This window comes from Pleurodeles waltl, chromosome 9 (assembly GCF_031143425.1).
Source record: "Pleurodeles waltl isolate 20211129_DDA chromosome 9, aPleWal1.hap1.20221129, whole genome shotgun sequence".
NCBI classification, from domain to species: Eukaryota; Metazoa; Chordata; class Amphibia; order Caudata; family Salamandridae; genus Pleurodeles; species Pleurodeles waltl.
Genome location: NC_090448.1, coordinates 425,341,112 through 425,363,565, shown reverse-complemented (window position 1 = coordinate 425,363,565; position 22,454 = coordinate 425,341,112). Strand labels below are relative to the sequence as shown.

At 48.5% G+C, this 22,454-nt stretch overlaps 1 protein-coding gene across 1 annotated transcript in view; it reads left to right on the top strand.

Moving 5' to 3' along the window:
* Positions 1 to 12,193: 12,193 nt before the first annotated feature.
* The window catches only part of CCNP (cyclin P), a 213,625-nt gene continuing 203,364 nt past the window's right edge, over positions 12,194 to 22,454 (top strand). The window contains exon 1 of the mRNA XM_069205970.1: positions 12,194 to 12,365. Within this exon, the coding sequence (XP_069062071.1) occupies positions 12,303 to 12,365 (63 nt within the window). The 5' untranslated portion in view covers positions 12,194 to 12,302. The remainder of the gene's footprint in view (positions 12,366 to 22,454) is intronic.

The following is a 22,454-nucleotide window of genomic DNA, read 5'->3' as shown; positions in this document are numbered from 1 at the left end:
GTGTCTAGTGGGGTTTCAAAAGCCGGATTGCAAGCAATCCGGCTTTTGAAATCCTCGGAGGGACTTCAAAGGGAAGGAAATACTTTTCCTTCCCTTTGAAGCCCCTCCGGGCCTCCCAAGTGATTGAAAAAGAAATGCTTTTGCATTTCTTTTTCAATCGCGCTGGAAGCAGAGCTTCCAGCGCGACTATGGAGGCCCCTGTGACAAATAAGCGCGCGCTCGCGTGCTGACGTCACAGGGGGGGTGGGGGGGGTCGGGGGTGGAAGGAGAAGGTCTTCCCCTTCCATCCCGACTTGGGGGGGGAAGGGGGGTGCCCCCAAGTTCCCCTGTGCCTAGGACGAGATGATCTCGTCCAAGGCACAGGGGAACTGTAGCCTTGGACGAGATCATCTCGTCCAAGGCACAGAAGGGGTTAAAGTGCATAAACTTATATTTGTCCCACCGCCAGCAGGACTGTCTTGTTTCCATTTCACTGTAAAGAAGTTAATGAAAAGACTACCAAAGCGGAACTTCGTATGCAATGTTTTGGCACGTTGGGGCCGCACCTTATCCATGTATATTTCAAATTTCACTCTAGTCTTGACAGACAAAAACTGCTCAGACAGCCTGCCCAGTCCTGGTCTGAAGCCTATTCAATATGCAATCCCAATACATTTGCTTCAGATGGATTTTGGAATGGGCACTCAACAATTGGATCGCTCCAAAAGGTACCTGAACCCAGCTTAACAAACCAAGTTTGGACATAGCGAATCCATGAGAGCTATGAGTAGTTACTTATTTTCATAAATTCCAATCATTCCTCCCTGTAATGGACAAGTTCTTGCATAGCCCACAACCTAACCCAATAAAGTATGAGCCTCAGAGCAGCTAACTTCTCATTTCTCTTAATTTCTAAATCATGGTACACTGGGATCAAGAGGGTACTTCTAGGAAGACGTAATAGTGTGGTTATAAATTTGTTTTCACACACCGACAGCTTACCTAGATTATTCATTTCCCACAATTCTGACCCATAAAATACTGCTGTCTGGCCCTTATGCATATATACCTCCAGGGCCGTGGAAACTGCTTTAGATATAGAGGCTTAATGTTTCTTTATAACAGCCAAGTAGCTTAGGTCAAAAGCTATTTTAGATGTTTATATGTGTGGGTTCCATGACAATTTGAGGCTCAGCGTGACACCAAGATAACTGAAGTTATGTACACGCTCTTAGTTCTTGCTCCTTCAATACCACATTGTACCTATGTATAGTACACGCGTAAAATGGCATCCCCACACTCACGAAGTCTGGGAAAATGGTCCTGGACAACGTGCGGACACCTCTGCTAGTGCAAGGGTGCCATGACACACAGGTAATCTGCACCCAGCCTTCAGGGTTGGAAGGCCTGACATATGGGTGACTTATAGGTGACCTCGTGCAGTGTAAATGGCAGTGAAAGGGTGCATGCACCGTTTAACACAGGCTGCAATGGCAGTCCTGTAGAAGCTTTTGCATGGGCTCCCTATGGGTGACAAAAGAAATGCTGCAGCCCTTTGGGATCCCCTGGAGCCCCAATGTCCTCAGTACCTTGGTACCATATACTAGGGACTTATAAGGGGGCACCAGTATGCCAATTATGAGTGGAATACTGTGTTAACAGTATCCAACAACCAAATTTTGAGGGAGAGAGCATAACTACTGGGGTCCTGGTTAGTGGGATCCCAGTAGACACAGTCAAACACACTGACAAACAAGCCAAAAATGGGGGTAACCATGCTAGAAATAGGCTACTTTCCTCCATTCCAATAGTCAAGTCTCCTGAAACAGGCAAAAATCGAATTCATGCCAGTCCGGGTCCATCACATTTTTTCTCATCCTGGTTACATTCCAAGAAATTAAGGACACAGATAGATTCTGGTTATGCCAGTTTTTGGTTTCCATTGAATTGAGGCTTCTCCTCATAACCTCCATAGAGTGAGTGAGTGAGAGAGAGAGAGAGGGAGTGTGGTGACTACATCAAAGGCTTCTCTGATATCAATTGTCGGATTAAACACCCCAAAACATTGCTCTTCATAGCTAATCTCAGTAGGGGCATAAACATCTCTTTCTTTAGATTTATTCTAGATGGGCCCGATTCACAAAGGTAAACTTAGAAGTTTGAGACTTTGAGCATTCACAAAGGGCATTTACGAGTAAGGGTGCTTCTCTTGCCCACTACGTATTGTGTCCCTTTTCACATCCAAAGTTTTCTTGACCAATACTACAGCCTGCACTACTGGGCAGAAGATGGTAAGGATTGCATCTCAAGAGGACAATTAGATAATAAGGGCTAGTCTGTCAATCCACTTACTCAAGATTTGCCAGGGAATGGTTGGTAATAAATTGATTGGGAGGATTAGATGAGGCCCTTATTCCATGGTATGGGTCATCAGTTAGCCTATTTATTTTAAGCCTTATTAATGAGCCTGAGGGCAGACTGGATCTCAGATCCATGGCTATCAGCCCTTCAACTATCACTTTAGTTTTAAAGGCCAGGACTACATTATCATGGGTTTCTATACTACTGGGTATATGCTCGGCTGTAACTATGTCCGACAAGCATTGGCGTTCGTGCTTGATCCAATCAACCACCCTATTTTTCAGTTATTCTCCATCCTCTGTAGTGTTTAACTTGGGAACATTAATCATGTACAGTCTATGGTCCCTAGTCATAAGTGGGCTCATACTTGGGACCTCTGGGTAGCTAAAATGAGGGCTCTTCCCATACGAACACGGGTAACTTAGTGTTCTCTCACTGTATACTGGTTTTGTAATTCTCCGTAAGAGAACAGGATGGTATGGGTTAGTTAGGGAAGAACTACACTTGGGCTCTCTGTAATCAACATAGCCTGCTGGTTTCACTGGTCTCATTTGTGATTTGGAAACTCCATTAGGCCTAGTGCCTGTAATGCAATTGCCCCATCTCTCCATGAGACATTATATCACATCTTTCTCCGTGTACAAAGGGGAATCTAGGTGCTGACATAGACGAGCCTACCATTTGTGAATTAGGTGTGGCTGTTTAAGTAGGGATGGATTCATTTAGCTTAGGACAATGCCCTTGGTCTTCCACCTGTAGGTTCCCTCCCCCTCTCTTTTCTTTGGTCACTAACTGGCTTCTTTCTAATTATTTTAAGTCTGCAACCTCCTTTGATAGCATGTCAATTTTTGCATTAAGTTCTGACACTACTCTGTCAATAAAGTGACATTGTCTTGCATTTGACAATGTAGGAAAGGGTGGCTCTGTAGAATGTGAGAAATGGCTATTGCCTGGTGGGAAACAGTCTGTCCTGGTTTTAGATACTTCCACTGGAGCCAAAGCGCATATCTATTGGAACAAATTGTGGGCAAAGGACTATCCCCTACATACTTGTCATTACTGTTTGGTCAAGCTGCTTTGTCATAGGTGGAAGACTAGCAGTATTGATAATATCAATGGGTAGTGGTGGGTTTGGAGAGCCCGTTGCACTAGTGGTTGCAGTAGGGGGGCGGTTATCGCGCTTTTGGTGCTTTGTGCACCTTCCTGTTTTTTATTTTAAAAAATAGTTATTTTGGAAGTTCGGGCACCTGTCACTTTCCTTTGCATCACACTGTTTATCAATCAAGTGTCTCGACTTCTTCAATAGGGTCATCTACCTCTGTTAGGGTGCAATGTTCACCTTCATTTTTCATTACCCTTGGGTTTTTCACCTTGCACTGCAGCACCTCGGACACCTTACAATTCACAACTGATATAGTTTACACACCTACACGTATGCCAGATACATATATAAAGAACTGCTGTCCCTCCGACATCTAGCTATAAAGCCTAACAGTTGCCAATATGTTTTCACATTCTATCGCTGGCCTCACTTTTAGTCACATGGGGAAGAAAGTCGAGGAGGTGTGGTCCAGCCCAACTCAATCTCCCTTAGGCTAGTACAGCACTGCTTTTTCTCAAAAAACTACAAAGTCTCAAGGGGAGCTCTGACGTCTCCTAGGGCCGCAAAAGCTGTCTCAGTTTGATCTAGGAGTTTCACCAGCTAAGCTTTACAATAGGACCAAGCATTCATTGTTATGTTTTTACATTCCTCTTCCAGTGCCCCAAGAGCGAAACCTACACCCAAAGATCTTCTAAGAGTTAGCATCCACTCCTTTTTTGTACAAGCAGGAGAAATGCAGATGTACATAGGATAGGGTGAGCAGACGTCCCGGATTTCCCCGGACAGTCCAGGTTTTTAGAGGACTGTCCCGGTGTCCCAACGATTCTCTTTATTTTAAACAAATGTCCCGTTCTTTGGGACAAAGGTCAGGCCGTTACATAAATGTCCAGTTTTTTCGGACAAAGGTCAGATTATCTAGGGAAGCATAAATTAAAGGTATTGGGGAAGAAGGATGCCACAGCGCCTTACTGTGTGTAAAAGGCCGCTTTATTGGAAACAGGTGCACTTACAACCATAAGATACCCTTGGCCTAAACGCCTCACAAAACTAACACCTCACTATACATCGAGTTATCCTATCATACCTCCCCCTCCCCACCCTACCCTCCCCCCTCCCTTTCTCTTACTACATGGCCTCTTATTACTCCTTACATTGTACTGATTCCTTGCTGAAATCTATTGTCATGTTAATAGTCTCCTGCTGCTTCCTACCCCTTGAACATGCAAATCCCCAAAAACCCCTTAATGTCCACCTATTCTTGTCTGAGTTGTCCTGCTGCCGTCCAGTCCTTTCCCACCTGCCAATGCCTTGTCGGTTCTGCCACCCCCCGTTCTCATAGTCCTGTGCACTGTCTCAGTTCCCGCTTGCACCTGTTCCATGTGACAACATTACAAGAAGCATCCCCCTGTGCACCCATTTCCAAAAAGACCTGAAAAAGAGGGTACCGGGTACCAACCCCATCACCAATGGAAAATACCTAAAACACGTAAGAAAAAACTGGGGAGGGAGGGAGGGAAAAGCTATGCTCCGAATCTATCCGGGGCTTAACTAAAATGGCGACAGGGGCATAAAATGGCTCCTTTAAATAACTCCCGCCATAGCCCAAAAGTGCCCAAACGGTGCCCTGGGGCTAAACCACTTCCACAAACACCCAGGGGGGGAGACCTTGTGGCTCGGCAATCCCCCATCCCCCCGGAACCTCCTTGGGGAAGAAGGACGCCACACTGCCTTATTGTGTGTAAAAGGCCACTTTATTGGAAACAGGTGCACTTACAACCATGAGATACCCTTGGCCTAAACACCTCACAAAACTAACACCTCACTATACATCGAGTTATCCTATCCTACCTCTCCCCTACCCTACCCTCCCTTTCTCTTACCACAGGGCCTCGTATTACCTCTTACATTGTACTGATTCCTTGCTGAAATCTATTGTCATGTTAATAGTCTCCTGCTGCTTCCTACCCCTTGAACGTGCAAATCCCCAAAAAACCCTTTATGTCCACCTATTCTTGTCTGAGTTATCCTGCTGCCATCCAGTCCTTTCCCAGCTGCCAATGCCTTGTCGGTTCTGCCATCCCTCCTCCTGTTCTCATAGTCCTGTGCACTGTCTCAGTTCCCGCCACCAGAAAAAGGATCTCTCTCTTTTTTCTGCCTCTCCCCCCCCACTAGTAGGCGGGCGCATCCGCTGACCAAACTCATTCTTACCTTTCGCCTAACAAGGCTTTCAGGACCTCCTTTACCTGGAGCAGGTACAACTCCATGCCAATGCAGGACAGGTGTACTCCATCACCCCTAAAAAATTCCCGAGACTCAACGAAGATCCTCATGTTCCAAAACTGAAATACCATAAGTTCTGCAAAACACCTTCATTTCTTTATTGATCTTCCGCCTGGCCCTCTCAATAGCCCCCAGTTTAAGCGCCCCTCTCCAAATTCTACGCGGCACAGAAGCCGTCCATATGAAGTGACATCCATACCATTGCCTCCGAATCTGCAACAAGTCCGCCTTCATGGCCTTGATCACATCCAACCCCGTTTTCTTTACTAGGTCATTCTCACCAAAGTATAGTTATAAAACATCAGGACAGGAGCTGCACCCCTTTTCCGCCTGCAATGTCTCCAACAACTTCTCCCACTGCATTCCCCCTTTTCCCACCCATTGAACTCTGTATCTCTCCTTATCAAACCCCAAGTTAACACCAATGGCTGTTTGCCCTGCTTGTCTGTGGGCCCTCTTGACAAAAGAATGTCCGACGAGCCATATGGAGAGGAATTGCGTCTCTGGACCCGACACCGAACCTGCAGCAGGGGAAAAAGATGTTAATGCTCATTCCGCCGCTCCGGAACCCCCGCGTCTGACATAACGCTTATAAGCATCCGACCTACACCTCCCCATCTGCATTATCTGTCCGGAACCCATCCCCGCAATCCGGCCTCTGTCGCCATGCCTATGCGAAACGAGTGCGTGCCAAAGCGAGATGCGTTCTGCCCCACATACTCCAGACTCGCTCGAAGCACTGCTAACAGCTGCCGAGCAGTTACCTTTGCCCCGTTGTTATGTTGAAATACCTCTTCTCCTACGTGCCCTGCTGTTTCAGCGCCTTACCCAACCTTACTGGGCATATTGTAGACAGAGGATAAGTCGCCAGCACCACATGCGCCACCAACCCTTGCTGATCCGTCTTAGAACTCTTAAGTCTCAGAATTACCGACGACCCCTGAAAACCCACATCATCCCATCACAACCCCGGCTTGGTCCCGGACCCCAGAAGCTCCGACACCCTGAATGCCCCGAAAAACATCCAAGACATTAGCGTCTTGAAAAGTAGACTTTCCATCGAATCATAGCACACATCCCCCAGACTATTCATGACATCCTTCAACAATCCCAATGACTTGGGCTGTCTCCCTGTGCCTCTCTTCCCCTCCTCCTTTGCCCAACCATCTAGAATCCGCTGACCCAATTCGCCAGCAAATGGGGCATACCCCCAGAAGAATTTTCCCCAAAAGGCAGTTGTTTTTCTTCAACATGTCCGTAATTGTGATAATCATGGTCCTCTTTTTATCCAAAGGCAACCTAGCCACCATCAAATTTGTATCTAACTCAATCCCTAAAAAAGGTCAATGCTGTGGATTGTCCTACCATCTTTTCAGGGGTCAGGGGCACACCCAGGTCCCCCATAATGTCCTGGAACTGCCGGAGGATGACCGCACAATGGTCTGATTCCGCCAGAGCCACAAAAAATAAGTCATCCAGATAATGTGTCACCGCTGTATGTCCCATGGCGCAGAAAAAATATACACTGAAAGCAAGTACTGAAATGCTCAATTAAGCAGGAAATAGAACAAACCATGGGCAACGCTTTGTCGACATACCGGCGACCCTGAAACTGAATGCCTAGCAACTCAGAATCATCAGGATGAACTGGTAGGAGGCGGACAGCAGACTTTATGTCCGTCTAAGCCATCAAGGCCTTCTCCCCAAACACCTCCACCATGTCAATTGCGACGTCCACTGACGCATAAGATACCTTGGTCAGCGCCTCCGGAATGAAGTCATTGACCGATACCCACTCCGGCCAAGACAGGTGGGGAATGAGCCGAAACTGGCCTGCTTCCTTTTTGGGGACAACTCCAATAGGAGAAATAATGAGATTATCTAATGGCCAATCTACAAAAGGGTCCTCCATCCTACCTTCTGCTATTTCCTTGTCGAGCTTTTGTTGTACAATTGCCTCCCATCCCGTTACCGATTTGAGGTTGTCCGCCCACCGACGCACTTGCGGACCCATGTACTCTAGCCAAAAACCCTCTGAAAAACCAAGAAACAACAATCGCGCTGCTTCCCTGTCGTCATACCGATCCAGCCAAAATCGCAACCTGTCCAGCCTAAACAGCGTAAGAGCTTTTTCCCAGAGCACCCTGTCCGCCTCTGTATCTACTGGCACCCTGGTTCCCTGTACTACTACTACCGGAAGCTGGGCCTTGGCCTGATCCTGACGTCCCAGAATTCCCGGAAGCATAACAGTGAATGACTGCATGTTTTCCTGTGCAGCGTGAGCATTCATGCCGGAATTTGCAGTATATTTGGGTGCACAAACCCTTGTTGTAGTCCCAGCACGCCCCAGACTTGACAGTCCCTGACCCACTTGCTCCAGTCGTGCCTTTTGCTTTTACACCTGCCCCACCCTGGGTGAGGCGGTCCCAAAAGGGCCGATATGTAATGGGCAATCCGCAAGCCGTAAAGACTGTTTTTTAAATTTTGCAGGGCCCATGGTATGCTGCCATAAGTGTGCGTCAATTTTCCCCCATAGAACTGAGTCGTCCGCCGCTAACCGTGCCCGGAATTCCTCATCATACTGAACCCAGGAGTACACAAACATAATTAAGCTGAGCTTTCCTTATCACATCCATGTATTTCAAGAGCGCTACCGCCCTCTCTGGGACACGCTCGCAATAAACACTGGCGTAAATTAGAAAGGCCGCCGTCCAGTTTTCAATAGTAACCGGTACCTTTGGCCGCTTAGCCAACTCGTACTCCTCCTCTTTGGAACCTTCCTTGGACCTCACTTCCCTATGTAGTAATTTCAACATCTCCACATACTCTCCGCGCCAAATCTTTTCTTTCGTGGTTAACATCAAATGGGAACCCAGTGGCTTTGCTGTACCCATGGAGGGCAGCTTTTTCTCTTTTTCCCCGTCACAGTACCTGTTTCCACCTTTGTCTCTTCCCGTCCTCGCGGAGGTGCCCCTTGCTCCCCCGCCTCTTCCGGCCCAACACCTACATCAGCCACATAAACCCCTTTGTGCAAGCGCTCCTTGACCTCATCTACTTTCACCGAATCCGCCACCGAAACCGCCATGGCGGGCCTCTTACCTGTCATCAAGGACCGGGACCGCTCCTGAGCCACTCACCTTGGTCGTTGAAGTCTGTCACCTGTCACTGTTGCTGCCTGCAATGACTGAACAACAGCATTAGACACCCCCGAACGCACCACTAGTCATCCTCCACCCCCTTCCTCAGCTCCCCCTCCTTCATGCTATCCTCATTATAGTCAAGGTCCTCCATCTGTGCCAAACTCTCTGCAGGCAGGGCGCCCCCCAAATCCCTTGCCTGTGCGTCGCCTGTCTTACCTCCGGGGTGCACCACCACCTTACCTCATGAGGGTCCCGCACGCTCCAGTGGCGCCCGGTTAGGTCGCCGCTCCAAAGAGGCCGCTGCAGCAGGAGGCGCAATACCCACTCTGCTACGCCCTCCCCTTGGAACAACCATAACCTCCCCGACCTCTTCCTCCGACCTTGTCCTCGCGACCATTCAGCTAGCCGCTCGGGCCCCCGCCTTCTCTTCCTCCTTGGGTCTACAGGCCACCCATGCCTGTCCCAGGTCCCGCTGTCCTATCTTGCTGCCCTGCCATGAGATGCCTGTAGATCCATTTAAACCTGCGTCGTCCATCATGTGCCCCCCCCATACCTGCCTGCACCGTACACTCCCCTCACCCTAGCACCCCCTCTGGAATCACCTCCCTACTTACCTGTGACTCTAGGAACCTTGTCCGCCCAAAAGTACGGCGAGGGGGGCGTACTTTCAAGGTAATACCGTCCTCTTCTACTTCCCCTTCATTCCTTTCGCCTTCATCACTCCAATCCCAAAGGAACTGAGTTTTGGGATCAGTCCCACCCAGGCCTGTGCTGCCTCCCCTGTATCTATAGAGCTGGTCCAAGAGCCTCACTCCTGCCATTCATTCTCAGACTCCAGCAATTGTGCCCCCTCCCCACCCCAGCCCACTGCGTCCTCACTGGGACTGCTGCCATGAAGGAACTGCCACTCCCCCGCCCCTTTCATCCGTCGGGCCCCTACCCGGCCCTCCCCCCTGTACCACTCATCCCTTCGTGGGGGCTCTCCGCACCCTGGGAGGCCTGCTCCTCACCCTTTTCTGCCATCGCAAACATCCCAATGTATTGAGAATTCCCGTCTGCCTTCTGCCACACCTCCTCCCTTTTCGGCACCGCGGGCCGAACGTGCAAAGGGCATGCGGCTATGCCCCTTCCACTCCCCTTCCCCTTGTCCCGCCTGCCGAGCGCCCGAGCCCTCCCCTTTTGCCGCACACTCACCGCCTTCATTTTTCCTGACACGCGGCGCGGAGGCGAACATGCCAAAACGGCTGCCGCCACTCCGCTCGCCGCTCTCCTCGCTGGCCGGAGGGCCCCCACCACCTCCGCACTCACTAAATCCAGGCGACCGGCCTCCTGTAATAAGCGGAGCGATTCCTGCACTTTCGCCTCCGCTGCCATAAGTCCGCTGGACCACGCCCGGTAAGTCCAATATACTTCAGGCACCACTCCTTCCCACCTAACCTTCTCCTACCAGATCCTGCTTCTCTACCTACGATGGAAGCCCACCCAGGAAAAGCACCTAGGAAGAAATTTTAAGAAATTATTTAAGAAATTTTTTAAGAAATTATTTAATAAATTTAACACACCCGACTGACCAGCCAAACTAACTGCCTACCACCTCTACCAAAAGCTACGCTCTGAACCTACCCGGGCCTTAACTAAAATGGCGACAGGGGCATAAAATGGCCCCTTTAAATAACTCCCACCATAGCCCAAAGGGCCCTGGGGCTAAACCACTTCCCCAAACACCCCGGGGGGGAGACCTCGTGGCTCGGCAATCCCCCCTGGGACCTCCTTCTCTCCTCTAACAGACCCCTACAAAGTATGAAATACTTGAATTTATCTGTTACTGTCAGGCAACACAGTCCCCTGTCTGCTCCCAGCAGAGAGATCAGTGGGGAGCAGAGAAAGGTGTGTGAGGGCGGGTTGGGGGTGCAGGGTGGGAAGTCAAGCCATAGCTAATTTTACACACACATGTATGGGCACACATTCTGAAACTACGCAAAAAAGGGGCATGCCAGATATAAAAGTGAGAGTAAAGTCTTTAGTCCTTCTTTTATGTCTGACCTGTCCCAGGTTTTGCTCCTCAAAATCTGGTCACCCTAACATAGGAGATCCCAGCAAATTCCAATGTGCCACGACAATACTCGAGCACAGGACCAGAGCTTATGGGTGGTCTGGCCCTGCCTCGTCTTGGCGCTGATGGGTTACAGGACCGGCTTCGCCTAGCACGGCCCACGCGTTTCCCGCGCTGCGGTAGTAATGCGACAGATTTAAAGTCGAGGACTCCTCCCACCTGATCCCCGGTGGCACCTCCAGCCGCTTGGTGAATTCTGGGGCGTGGAGTCCTAAGAAGTGCAGGTTAAATAGCACCTACTTACAAAAGGACCCTGGAAATTTGAAAACTATGCTATTTGATGAATTCTAGAGCGTGTAACTCGATTGAACATTTTTACTGGGCCTGATTTTGGGTTCCCCTTGTATCGTTTTGTCCATGTGCTCCATGACAAGTGTGAGAATGCACTGACAGAGTTGTTAAATGAGCCCAGGTCATAAAGATGATGTTAATGTAGTCTGTTGTTTGAGCCACTGACTGTAAGAATTGTGGGGCATATATGTTTGCTTTTAGAAGTATTTGAGAACGCATTGAGTGCGTTTGGTTAGAAAGCTCCGACTCACTGTCAGTGTCCTCGTGTACGGCTGCTGCCACTTATTTGATAGAAAAATACTGGTTATGTCAGCAGCACACCGGCCAAGTGGCAATGCTACCCTCATGACACTTAAGACAAAGCTGTCAAATTTCGAAGGTCACTGCTTGAGTTGTTCTTCCAGTCCCGGTTTAATCTCCGTTCTGGGATTTCCAGCCCTTTTTAATCATTTTAAATCCAGGACTCCAAAACAGCAAAAGGCAGTTTAACAAATGAGCTAATGTTGAATTCCATTAACTTGTAAATTCCATGGATTTGCAATAAAATGTAATAGAAACGATTTTAAAAATAAACAGCGGTCAACATATGTTAAATGAATTGAGTAAGCAATGAAACAAAGTAATTACTTCACACCATGTAGCCATACTTCATTTGGGTGGCATTGGCAATATATGCAAATTATGGAATGATGGTATGGGAGGATAGGTACTAGAATGCATAAACGTGCAAGATTATAAAAAGCCTGGGATTACATACCGGTAGAAACGAACAGATAACTTGAAAGGTAGAGACAGCTGCCTAAATAAGTCATATGGCCTCCTAAGGGGGCCCAGGAACGAGGCCTTTAATTTACAAGCCCCGCCCAGAAAAAAACCGCACCTCAAGGGAGTGCCATGAAGGTCGAAAACTCCTAAGAATACGAAAACCACAAACATTTAGGGGCCTCTCAGGGGTTTGGAACAGAGGAAGTCGTGAGGTCATTCCTCTTTCTATGCAAGAGTTCGACGTAGTAATTTTTCTGCGCGATTGGAACTGATGGCAGTGGAAAATACCACAAGGTGTCACGACTTTAAAACTATGACAGACCTGCAGAAAATGGTAATATGAATTTGATTTTTCTTTGGGTGTGGGTGATGCTTCTTTGTGCGAACTGCATCTTTTCGAAGGATAACACTCTAATTTAACCTCAGATTGAACAGTTCCGTGGAAGAGGAATACGCAGTGTATGGCAAGATAACCCCAAAAGGTCCACTTGTTAAACATAGTTGTGTTTTCTCTTTGCATCCAGACACTTGTGTGTGTTTTTTTTTTGCTACAAATCGAGCCTAGAGGAAAGAGGCACTGCAAGACTGTTACTAAGATTTGAAATGGGACAAGCTTGTCTTTGCTTTGGAATGAAACCTAATGCGTATTTTATTTGAGCAGCAGTCTGAGCAGGGCCGGCTTTAGCTTTGGTGGCGTCCGATACGACGATCTTTTTTGTACGCCCCCCACCTCCATCCCATGATCACCGCATCAGATTCCCGCACTACCACCCGGGAAGAGTGCCACTCATCTCTCCATAGCTCCTCTCACATACATTTAATCGGTTTTAAAGCGCTTGAAAAGCCTGACTTTGCTAATCTTCTCAGCTATCCACATAAAATATAGTTGTCTTTTTTTACAACAGGGGTATTAACCCTCTGCGCTACATTATGGCGAGGCAAAACTGCCACTGGACAAAACGCCGATCTCTCGCTCTAGCAAGAACATTCATTACATGAGTTATCTTGACATTTTAATTGCTTCCTGGAGGCTGGGCGCACAAGGAACTTTTCAGCAGGAAATTTTAAATCGCAAGTTTAGTTAGTTATTGCTAAACACATCGCCCTCCCTATCCAGGTAACCTCCAGGTGTAGCCGCAATGGTCGGACCACCTTAAAGCCGGCAGAGTCTGAGGTTTTAGTTCACAGCGATTGACCCATTTCTTTAAGCACAACTAGGAACCACCTATTCAGGAAACGGCTTTGTGGTTAACAAGACAGTGCATTGTGGGAGTTGTAGCCCATATTCCATTCAATGTACCCTTATGGATGAACACACCTGAAAACAATGATTGATTCAAAAAAGGTATCTGCAATATCGAGCGATATGCAGTAAGTGGTAGATACCCCCATCGCACCTTTAAAGTTTGTATTACTGGAGGTGGGGCGAGAGGGAATTCTTATCCTAATAAGAGAAACCCTTCAGTCTCTCCTCTTCGAGCCCACAACTTTGTAGATGAATGAGGAGGGCGAATAACAGTGTTGTGACAATATATCTGTATATTTTGCGTTAAGATTCTCGTGTTTCCCTGGTACTCTTCTCGTTTGAGTTACTGCGTGCCAGCCGTGCTGGCATTGTTTTGAAAATTAAGTGGCTCCTGCAAAATATTTTGTATTTTATTAAGAATGCTTCCTTATCAGACGTGCGTGTCGATGTTTTATGGCACTGGGCCCTTGTCTGGATTATTTTGTGCAAGAGAAATCTACACAACATACAGGCCGACAATGTGATTCGTCCTCAATAGGAACTGTTTATTTTCTGGGGGCTTCGTTGATCTGCCTCTTATTAGAACATATAATCGCCACGGCTGCCAAGCTTCCCAGGTCCGTGTGTCCCATTTATTTTCTTGTTATTCTGGGACTTGTGGTCTGGATTTTCCAATGTGTAAATACGACTACAAACTCTCAGAATTCTTTTTAAAAAAAACGGGACTGACCTAACTAATCACACATGAACCTGAAAAAACTTAGCAGTTATAAATCGTAGTGTGGAATTGGACTAGCCACATAGTTCCGTGTCCTCAGGACAAAATCACTGTAGTGATATTTTTCTGGAGGTGGGCGAGGACTTGAAAGCTCGACATTGAAGCCTGGCTGTGGCTTAGCTCGAGGTCCTGTTGAAACCTCGAGCCCATAACAGACCGAGCTTCCAAGTGTCTTCTGCTTAACAGAGCTGCCTACTTAAGAACTGGGGAACCAGGTTCGAATCTCGGTGTCGCTCAACACCTGTGATTCTGGGCAAATGAATTTGTGTGTTGTAAATGGTGCTCAGGTAAAGTTTGCGCTTTATGGAAACTGCAGAAAAATGCATAAAGAGATAAAAGTAAACGTTAACACAAGGAAAGGCAAATAGCCAATTAGAGGCTGATTAGCACAACGTGAAACCAGAAATGCTGAATAAATTGCAGCTCACCTTCTTAAATTGTGTGATCTTAAGCAAATATTCCACCAAAAGTCATTTTTGTTGGTAGAAGCCCTGCTAGCGACGTTTTGTGGGCATTCTGAAAGCTTCCCTGGGATTGTATTCTACCAATTGCTTACCATTGGCTTTGTGGTTACTTAGATTTGCTTGCTTTCTATTTCCTGGCTTTATTTTTTAGACTGTCCAGCTTAAGTTTGTCCATCCAGTGGAGGAATGCTTGTTTACTGTATCCTTCCAAGTGCTTGTTTTCTGTAAACAGGCCTTTAAAACTTGAAAGTACAAAGGAGATGAGGCCACCGGAGCAGACATATATTCTACTATTGCTCTGATCACAGTTATTTAGACTGCCGTCTCATTATCTTGCTCCATTGGCGACGCAGTGGAGCAGGGAGATGTCTGGAGAGGAACCAACACTGATCTGCCAGACCCGGCAGTTGCACGGGTTGGGGCTGTGTGACTCATGTGGATTTTGTGGGATGGGGCACACGAGGAGCAGTTGTGGTCAACCCCTTTTGGGCCCGGCCAGGAACTACCTAGTGTAGGAGGCTGGCCTGGTTTGTAGTGGGTACCCTGGGTAGTTACACCTTATACCAGGTCCAGTTATCCATTATTAGTGAAATGTAGTGGTAGAATTCTAGCAGCTTAGACTGATAGAGGTCGCTGTAGCAGAGCAGCTTAGGCTGAACTAGGAGACATGCAAAGCTCCTGCAATACCACGTATAGTTTCACAGTACCTATACACAAGTAAAGACAATACTCAGTGTTACCAAAAATAAAGGTAGTTTATTTGGGTGACACAAGGCCAAAAAATATCTTAGAGGCAAATACTCCTACTGGAGGTATGTATTATACACACTATAAACAAAAATAAGGTAAGTAATTAGACACAGGATAGTGCAAACAATAGGAAATGCTATAGAATGCAACAGGAGAAAATAGGTCTAGGGGCAACACAAACCATATACTAAGAAAGTGGAATGGGAATCACAAATTCCCCCCTAGACAAGTGTAGTGTGTAGGGAATCACTGGGAGTGTAAGAAAACACCAAAGGTAAGTAAAATACCCCACCCCAGAGCCCAGGAAAGTAGTAGTAAAGTACTGCTAATTTCCTTAGGACTCACTACAAGTCATGACTAGAGTTAGTGCAATACTGCAAACAAGAAATGGTGGATTCCTGGACCTGAAGACCTGCAAAGGAAGGAGACCAAGCCCAGAAGTCGGAAGAAGTTCAAGGAAGGACAGGAGCCCCTGCCAACCCAGAAGAGGGTGAAAAAAAAGAGTCCCTGGTTGGACGAAGACTGCAGAAATGCACCCAAGAAAGATGTCAGCGTGTTCCTGCATGATGCAATGGATGTCCCATGAAGAGATGTTTGATGCAGGCGAGTTTTGTTGCTGGATTCGTCCAACATACCTTGGTTCTGGCAAAGTCCTGTTTTGTGTTAGAGTGGCACTGTCTGGACCCAGGATGGACCTGGGGCCCTCAACTCTGTGTGAGGAGGAAGAGGGGCTCTCAGCACTTCAGAGAGCCCTCAGTCGACCAGACAGCACCCACGGGAGTCGTCCCAGGACACAGGGACAAAGGAGGTGCAAAATGTAGTTGGGGCAGCACTACAAAGGAATGTCCCACGCTGCCGGAGGTCAACTCAGCGAGTTGAGCATTGCAGGATAGAGGGCTGGGGACTTGGGCCAGGCTGTGCACAAAGGAGTTTTGCAAATAGTGCACAGAGGACTCAGGAGGTGAAGAAGACGCAGTGCATAGGGGTACTGTCGTACTCGGGGAAGGCAAGTTCTTACCTCCTCCAAATTGGGACAGCAGGATCTTAGGACAGTCTGTGTCAAAGGGGTCCACCACCTGTGTTCCAAGGAGCACGCTCGTCACCAGAAGAGGAGTCTAAGAGAACCGGTCGTCGACTTAGAAGGTGCCTGCGTGAGCAGGGAAGTGACTGTCACTCCACAGGAGATTTCTTTGGTCCTTCTGGTGCAGGGTGAAGACAGGGAGTCCCCAGAGCATGCACACCATGGAAACTGTTGCAGTTGCTTGCTGGAGCTGAAGTTGCAGAAGAAAAGTAGCCCTTCTGAATACTTTGTTGCTGTTTAAAGCGGTTCCTGGAGCAGTCTGCGGTCAATCCTAGTTCAGAGGATGAAGTAGTAGTTGCAGAGGATTACTGCTGGAAACTTGCATGGAATCTGAAGAGAAACCCACAGGGGCGACCCTAAATAAACTTGTGAGGGGAATTGGTTACCTTATCAGGTATGGACCTATCAGGAGGTATCTCTGACTTCACCTGCTGGCACTGGCCACTTGGAGGCCTCCGGAGTGTTCCCACACCTTGGAAAACAAGATGGCTGAAGCTTGGGACACACTGGAGGAGCTCTGGGCACCACCCCTGGGGTGGTGATGGACAGGGGAATGGCCACTTCCCTTTCCTTTGTCCAGTTTCATACCAGAGCAGGGACTGGGGGTCCCTGAACCAGTGTTGCCTGGCTTACGCAAGAAGGGTACCATCTGTGCTCTTCAAAGCATTTCCAGAGGCTGGGGGAGGCTTTCCCTCTCCAGCCTGTTACACCTATTTCCAAAGGGAGAGGGTGTAACACCCTCCTCCCAAAGGAAATGCTTTGTTCTGTCTTCCTGGGACTGAGAAGCTCAGACCTCAGGAGGGCAGAACCCTGTCTGTGAGGTGGCAGCAGCTGTAGCTGCATTGCAAGCCTCAGAGAGCGGGTTTGGCAGTGCTGGGGGTCCATGGTGGAGCCTTCACGATGCATGGAGTTGGCCTCCCAATACCACATTTGGAATGGGGGGGGACAATTCCATGATCTTAGACACCTTACATGGCCATATTTGGAGTTACCATTGTGAAGCTACATATAGGTAGTGACCTATATGTATTGCACACGTGTAATGGCGTCCCTGCACTCACAAAGTCCCGGGAATTGGCCCTGAACTATGTGGGGGCACCTTTGCTAGTGCAAATGTGCCCTCACACTTAGTAACTTTGCACCTAACCTTCAATAAATGAAGGTTAGACATATAGGTGACTTTTAAGTTACTTAAGTAGGCAATGGCAGGCCTGTGGAAGGGTTTGTCTGCGCTCCTTATGGGTGGCAAAAGAAATGCTGCAGCCCATAAGGACCTTCTGGAACCCCAATGCCCTGGGTACTATATACTAGGGACTTATAAGGGGGGTCCAGGGTGCCAATTGAAATTGGTAAATGAAGTCACTAGCCTATAGTGACAAACTTAAAAGCAGAGAGAGCATAAGCACTGAGGTTCTGGTTAGCAGGGCCTCAGTGACGCAGTCAAGCACTACTGATTACACACACATTAGGCCATAAGTTATGAGCACTGGGGTCCTGACCAGCAGTATCACAGTGAGACAGGCAAAAAACATACTGACATACAGGTAAAAATGGGGGAAACATGCCAAGAAAGATGGTACTTTCCTACACCTAGCCCCGAAAGAAAGCTGGGGAGCCGGATTACTGCTGGAACAAAAAGATCTGACCAGGGGAACCCAGGCCAGCAGAGGACATAAGGTACGGGAGATGCTGGTGCTTGGTGAAGGGATGGAGGCCGGTTTGCACTGTGGCTGCAGGAGAAGTGGACCACTCTGGTCCGTGGTGGTGAAGGAATGGGTCACAATAGCATCCAGAGGACTGTAGCAGTGGCCAGCACAGCCACAAGTAGCCTAGCGGACGGCCTATTGATGGAGCCTAGCTGACGGTGGAAGCGGAGGACTGAGGCAACACAGAGCGCGTCACTGCTTTCCTGCTGCTGAAGAATGGGGGCCCTTTTCACTACCTGCACAGGGTTGCACTACTATATAAAAGACACATTGAAGTAATCTACAGCCAATAAATTCCTAACTATTTGAACTTGCGTAGGAGGCTGGCCTGGCTTATAGTGGGTACCTTGTGGTACTTGCACCTTGTGCCAGGTCCAGTTGTCCCTCATTAGTAGAATAGAGGTGTTCTAGCAGCTTAGGCTGATAGAGGTAGCTATAGCAGAGCGGCTTAGGTTGAACTAGGAGACATGCAAAGCTCCTACCATACCACTTATATCACATAGCACTATGTCATAAGAAAACACAATACTCAGAGTTACTTAAAATAAAGGTACTTTATTTTAGTGACAATATGCCAAAAGTATCTCAGAGGATATACTCCCTTAGGAGGTAAGTAATATACACAAATTATATGCACACAAACCAAAATCAGGTAAGTAACAGTTAGAAAAGTAGTGCAAACAATGTAGAATCACAATAGAATGCAATAGGGAGAAATAGGCCTAGGGGCAACACAAACCATATACTCCAAAAGTGGAATGCGTACCACAAATGGACCCCAGGCCTAGTATAATGTGTAGAGGGTCGCTGGGAGTGTAAGAGAACACTAAGGGTGTCCAAGATACCCCACCACAAGACCCTGAAAAGTAGGAGTAAAGTTACCCTACTACCCCAGAAAGACAATAAAGTCGAGATAGGGGATTCTGCAAGGACAACAACTGACTGCAAAACACTTTAGATGGATTCCTGGACCTGAGGGCCTGTAAAGGAAGGGGACCAAGTCCAAGAGTCACACAAGTATCCGGGGGGCAGGAGCCCACTAAACCCCGGATGAAGGTGCAAAAGGGCTGCCTCTGGGTGGAAGAAGCCAAAGATTCTGCAACAACGGAAGGTGCCAGGAACTTTTCATTGGGTCAGAAGATGTCCCACAGCGTGCTGGAGGATGCAGTTGTTTCCATGCAGAAAGACCGCAAACAAGCCTTGCTAGCTGCAAGGGTCGCAGTTGAGGATTTTGGGTGCTGCTGGGGCCCAGGAAGGACCAGGAGGTCGCCCCTTAGAGGAGGAGGAGGAGGAGGAGGAGACAGAGGGAGCACTCAGCAACTTAGAGAGCCCCTGCAGAAGCAGGCAGCACCTGCAGAAGTACAGGAACAAGCACTTAGAAGATCTGAGGACAGCGGTCGACTTAGAGTCACAAAGGAGGGTCCCCCGACGTCAGAGTCCAACTCAGCGAGTTGGGCAATGCAGGACAGAGTGCTGGCGACCTGGGCTAGGCTGTGCACGAAGGAAGTCTTGCAAAAGTGCACAGAAGCCCGAGCAGCTGCAGTTCACGCAGTACACAGGATTACTGTCTGGCGTGGGGAGGCAAGGACTTACCTCCACCAATTTTGGACAGAAGGGCCACTGGACTCTGGGAGACACTTGGACCAAAGTTCTGTGTTCCAGGGACCATGCTAGTCAGGATGAGAGGGGACCCAGAGGACCGGTGATGCCGAAGTTTGGTGCCTGCGTTGGCAGGGGGAAGATTCCGTCAACCCACAGGAGATTTCTTCTTGGCTTCCAGTGCAGGGTGAAGGCAGACAGCCCTCAGAGCATGCACCACCAGGAAACAGTCGAGAAAGCAGTCAGGATGAGGCGCTACAATGTTGCTGGTAGTCTTCTTGCTACTTTGTTGCGGTTATGCAGGCGTCCTGGAGCAGTCAGTGGTCGATCATTGGCAGAAGTCGAAGAGGGAAGTGCAGAGGAACTCCGGTGAGCTCTTGCATTCGTTATCGGTTGGGATGCCCACAGGAGAGACCCTAAATAGCCCACAGAGGAGGATTGGCTACTGAGAAAGGTAAGCACCTATTAGGAGGGGTCTCTGACGTCACCTGCTGGCACTGGCCACTCGGAGCTGTCCAATGTGCCCTCACACCTCTACATCTAAGATGGCAGAGGTCTGGGACACACTGGAGGAGCTCTGGGCACCTCCCATTGGGAGGTGCAGGTCAGGGGAGTGGTCACTCCCCTTTCCTTTGTCCAGTTTCGCGCCAGAGCAGGGCTGGGGGGGAATCCCTGAACCGGTGTAGACTGGCTTATGCAGAGAGGGCACCATCTGTTCCCTTCAAAGCATTTCCAGAGGCCAGAAGAGGCTACTCCTCCCAGGCCCTTCACACCTATTTCCAAAGGGAGAGGGTGTAAAACCCTCTCTCAGAGGAAATCCTTTGTCTGCCTTCCTGGGACCAGCCTGCCCAGGACCCAGGGGGGCAGAAACCTGTCTGAGGGGTTGGCAGCAGCAGTAGCTGCAGTGGAGACCCCAAAAAGTTAGTTTGGCAGTACCTGGGCTCTGTGCTGGAGACCCGGGGATGCATGGAATTGTTTTCCCCTCCCCCCCCAATATCAGAATGGTTTTGGGGTGACATGTTACATGGCCATGTTCGGAGTTACCATTGTGACGCTACATATAGGTATTGTACCATATAAAAGGGAATTATAAGGGTGTTCCAGTGTGCCAATGAGAATTGGTAAAATTAGTCACTAGCCTGCAGTGACAATTTTAAAAAGCCGAGAGAGCGTAAACACTGAGCTTCTGGTTAGCAGATCCTCAGTGATACAGTTAGGCACCACACAGGGAACACATATGGGCCACAAACCTATGAGCACTGGGGTCCTGGCTAGCAGGATCCCAGTGACACATATCAAACACACTGACAATATAGGGTTTCCACTATGAGCACTGGGCCCTGGCTAGCAGGATCCCAGTGAAGCAGTAAAAACACCCTGACATATACTCACAAATAGGCCAAAAGTGGGGGCAACAAGGCTAGAAAGAGGCTACCTTCCTACAACTTGGGCTATTAGTTGTGTGGCCAGCACAAATAATAGTTCCTCAGTTGTCCTCAGTGGGACACAAACACCACATTGCAGTGCTTTACTCTCACTTGGGATCGAGGCGGAGCAGTTTAAGGCCTACATAAGGGAGGTGATGTGGACTAGGAATCCCCAATCACTGGCACGCAATAATAACACTCAAAAAATGATTGTCCAGTCAGTACTTTTTCTTTGGAAAAGAAATACGTTTATTATGCACATACTACTTAATACAGTGAAATAATTTACAGATACACATTGGCAGAGGGAACATACCATTACTGACATTGTACAACCACATTAGACTGTAATGGTTGGAATATCATTGTAATGTACCCATATAATCAGCCCTTCGAGGGTATAACCTTGTGAAAGCAATATGGGGAAATCACTGCAGTGTAATTATACATTCAGTCCCTAGATAACATAGCACATTATGCACTTTCATGCCTTCCAAGCCTCTTAAAATATTATACACAAGACCTCCAAAAACTGAATCTCTCCCAGCTGTAGAGTCAAAGCTCCAACTTTGGGAGAACTTGAGAATATAATTAAAACCAGGGCTGGTTATGATTTTGGATCCCCACCTTCCAATGTAGTAGAGGGACCCAGAAGACGATCCAGAAAGAGAGAGCTCAAAGTGATGAGTAATTTGGTGGTGTTTGTATCGTCCTAGGACCAACAGATGCAGAGATATGGGTCAACATGCATTTAAAATCAAGGCCCCGCAAAGGATTAAGGGGTGAGTTTTCTGAGTGCAGTGAAATTTATAGTAATAGCTCTCCCGCTGTGCTGGGAGATTCGCACTGTGGTTTTCCTTGGTTTTCTTCCTTGCTGGCAGCCTCGCCCTGTGTTGCCTTTCTTCTTTTGCTGAGGTGTGGGGGGTGCCCGGTTGTACTCGGGCACCCCTGCTATGTCAGACGTTGGAGGGCAGCCTATGGGACCCAACCATGGCTGCCCTCGCTGGCTCCACACGTGGCTTGCACTCCTGTGTGCGACCGCGGGAGCCGCCAATCTTTTGCTTTTTGTTGTCTGCCCACTCCAGCAGGCAGACGCGTTTGGTGGTGGCCTCCTCCAACTCCTTCCCCCCCCCGGGCACAGGGAGTGGGGAATGCGGGCCATGGGTGGAGTGTTGTGGCACTCCACCCCTCAACCCCCACCCCATCTTCAGAGAATCCAAGGGGGCCCAGGATTAGGGGTCCCTGGCCCGTCATCCTCCTGTGGGGGGAGTGCAACAGCACTCCCTCCATCCTTGGAATCTTCGGGGAAGTGCAACAGCGCTTCCCCATAGTTGGAGCACTCTGGGGTCAGGGACAGGGTCCCAGCCCCTAC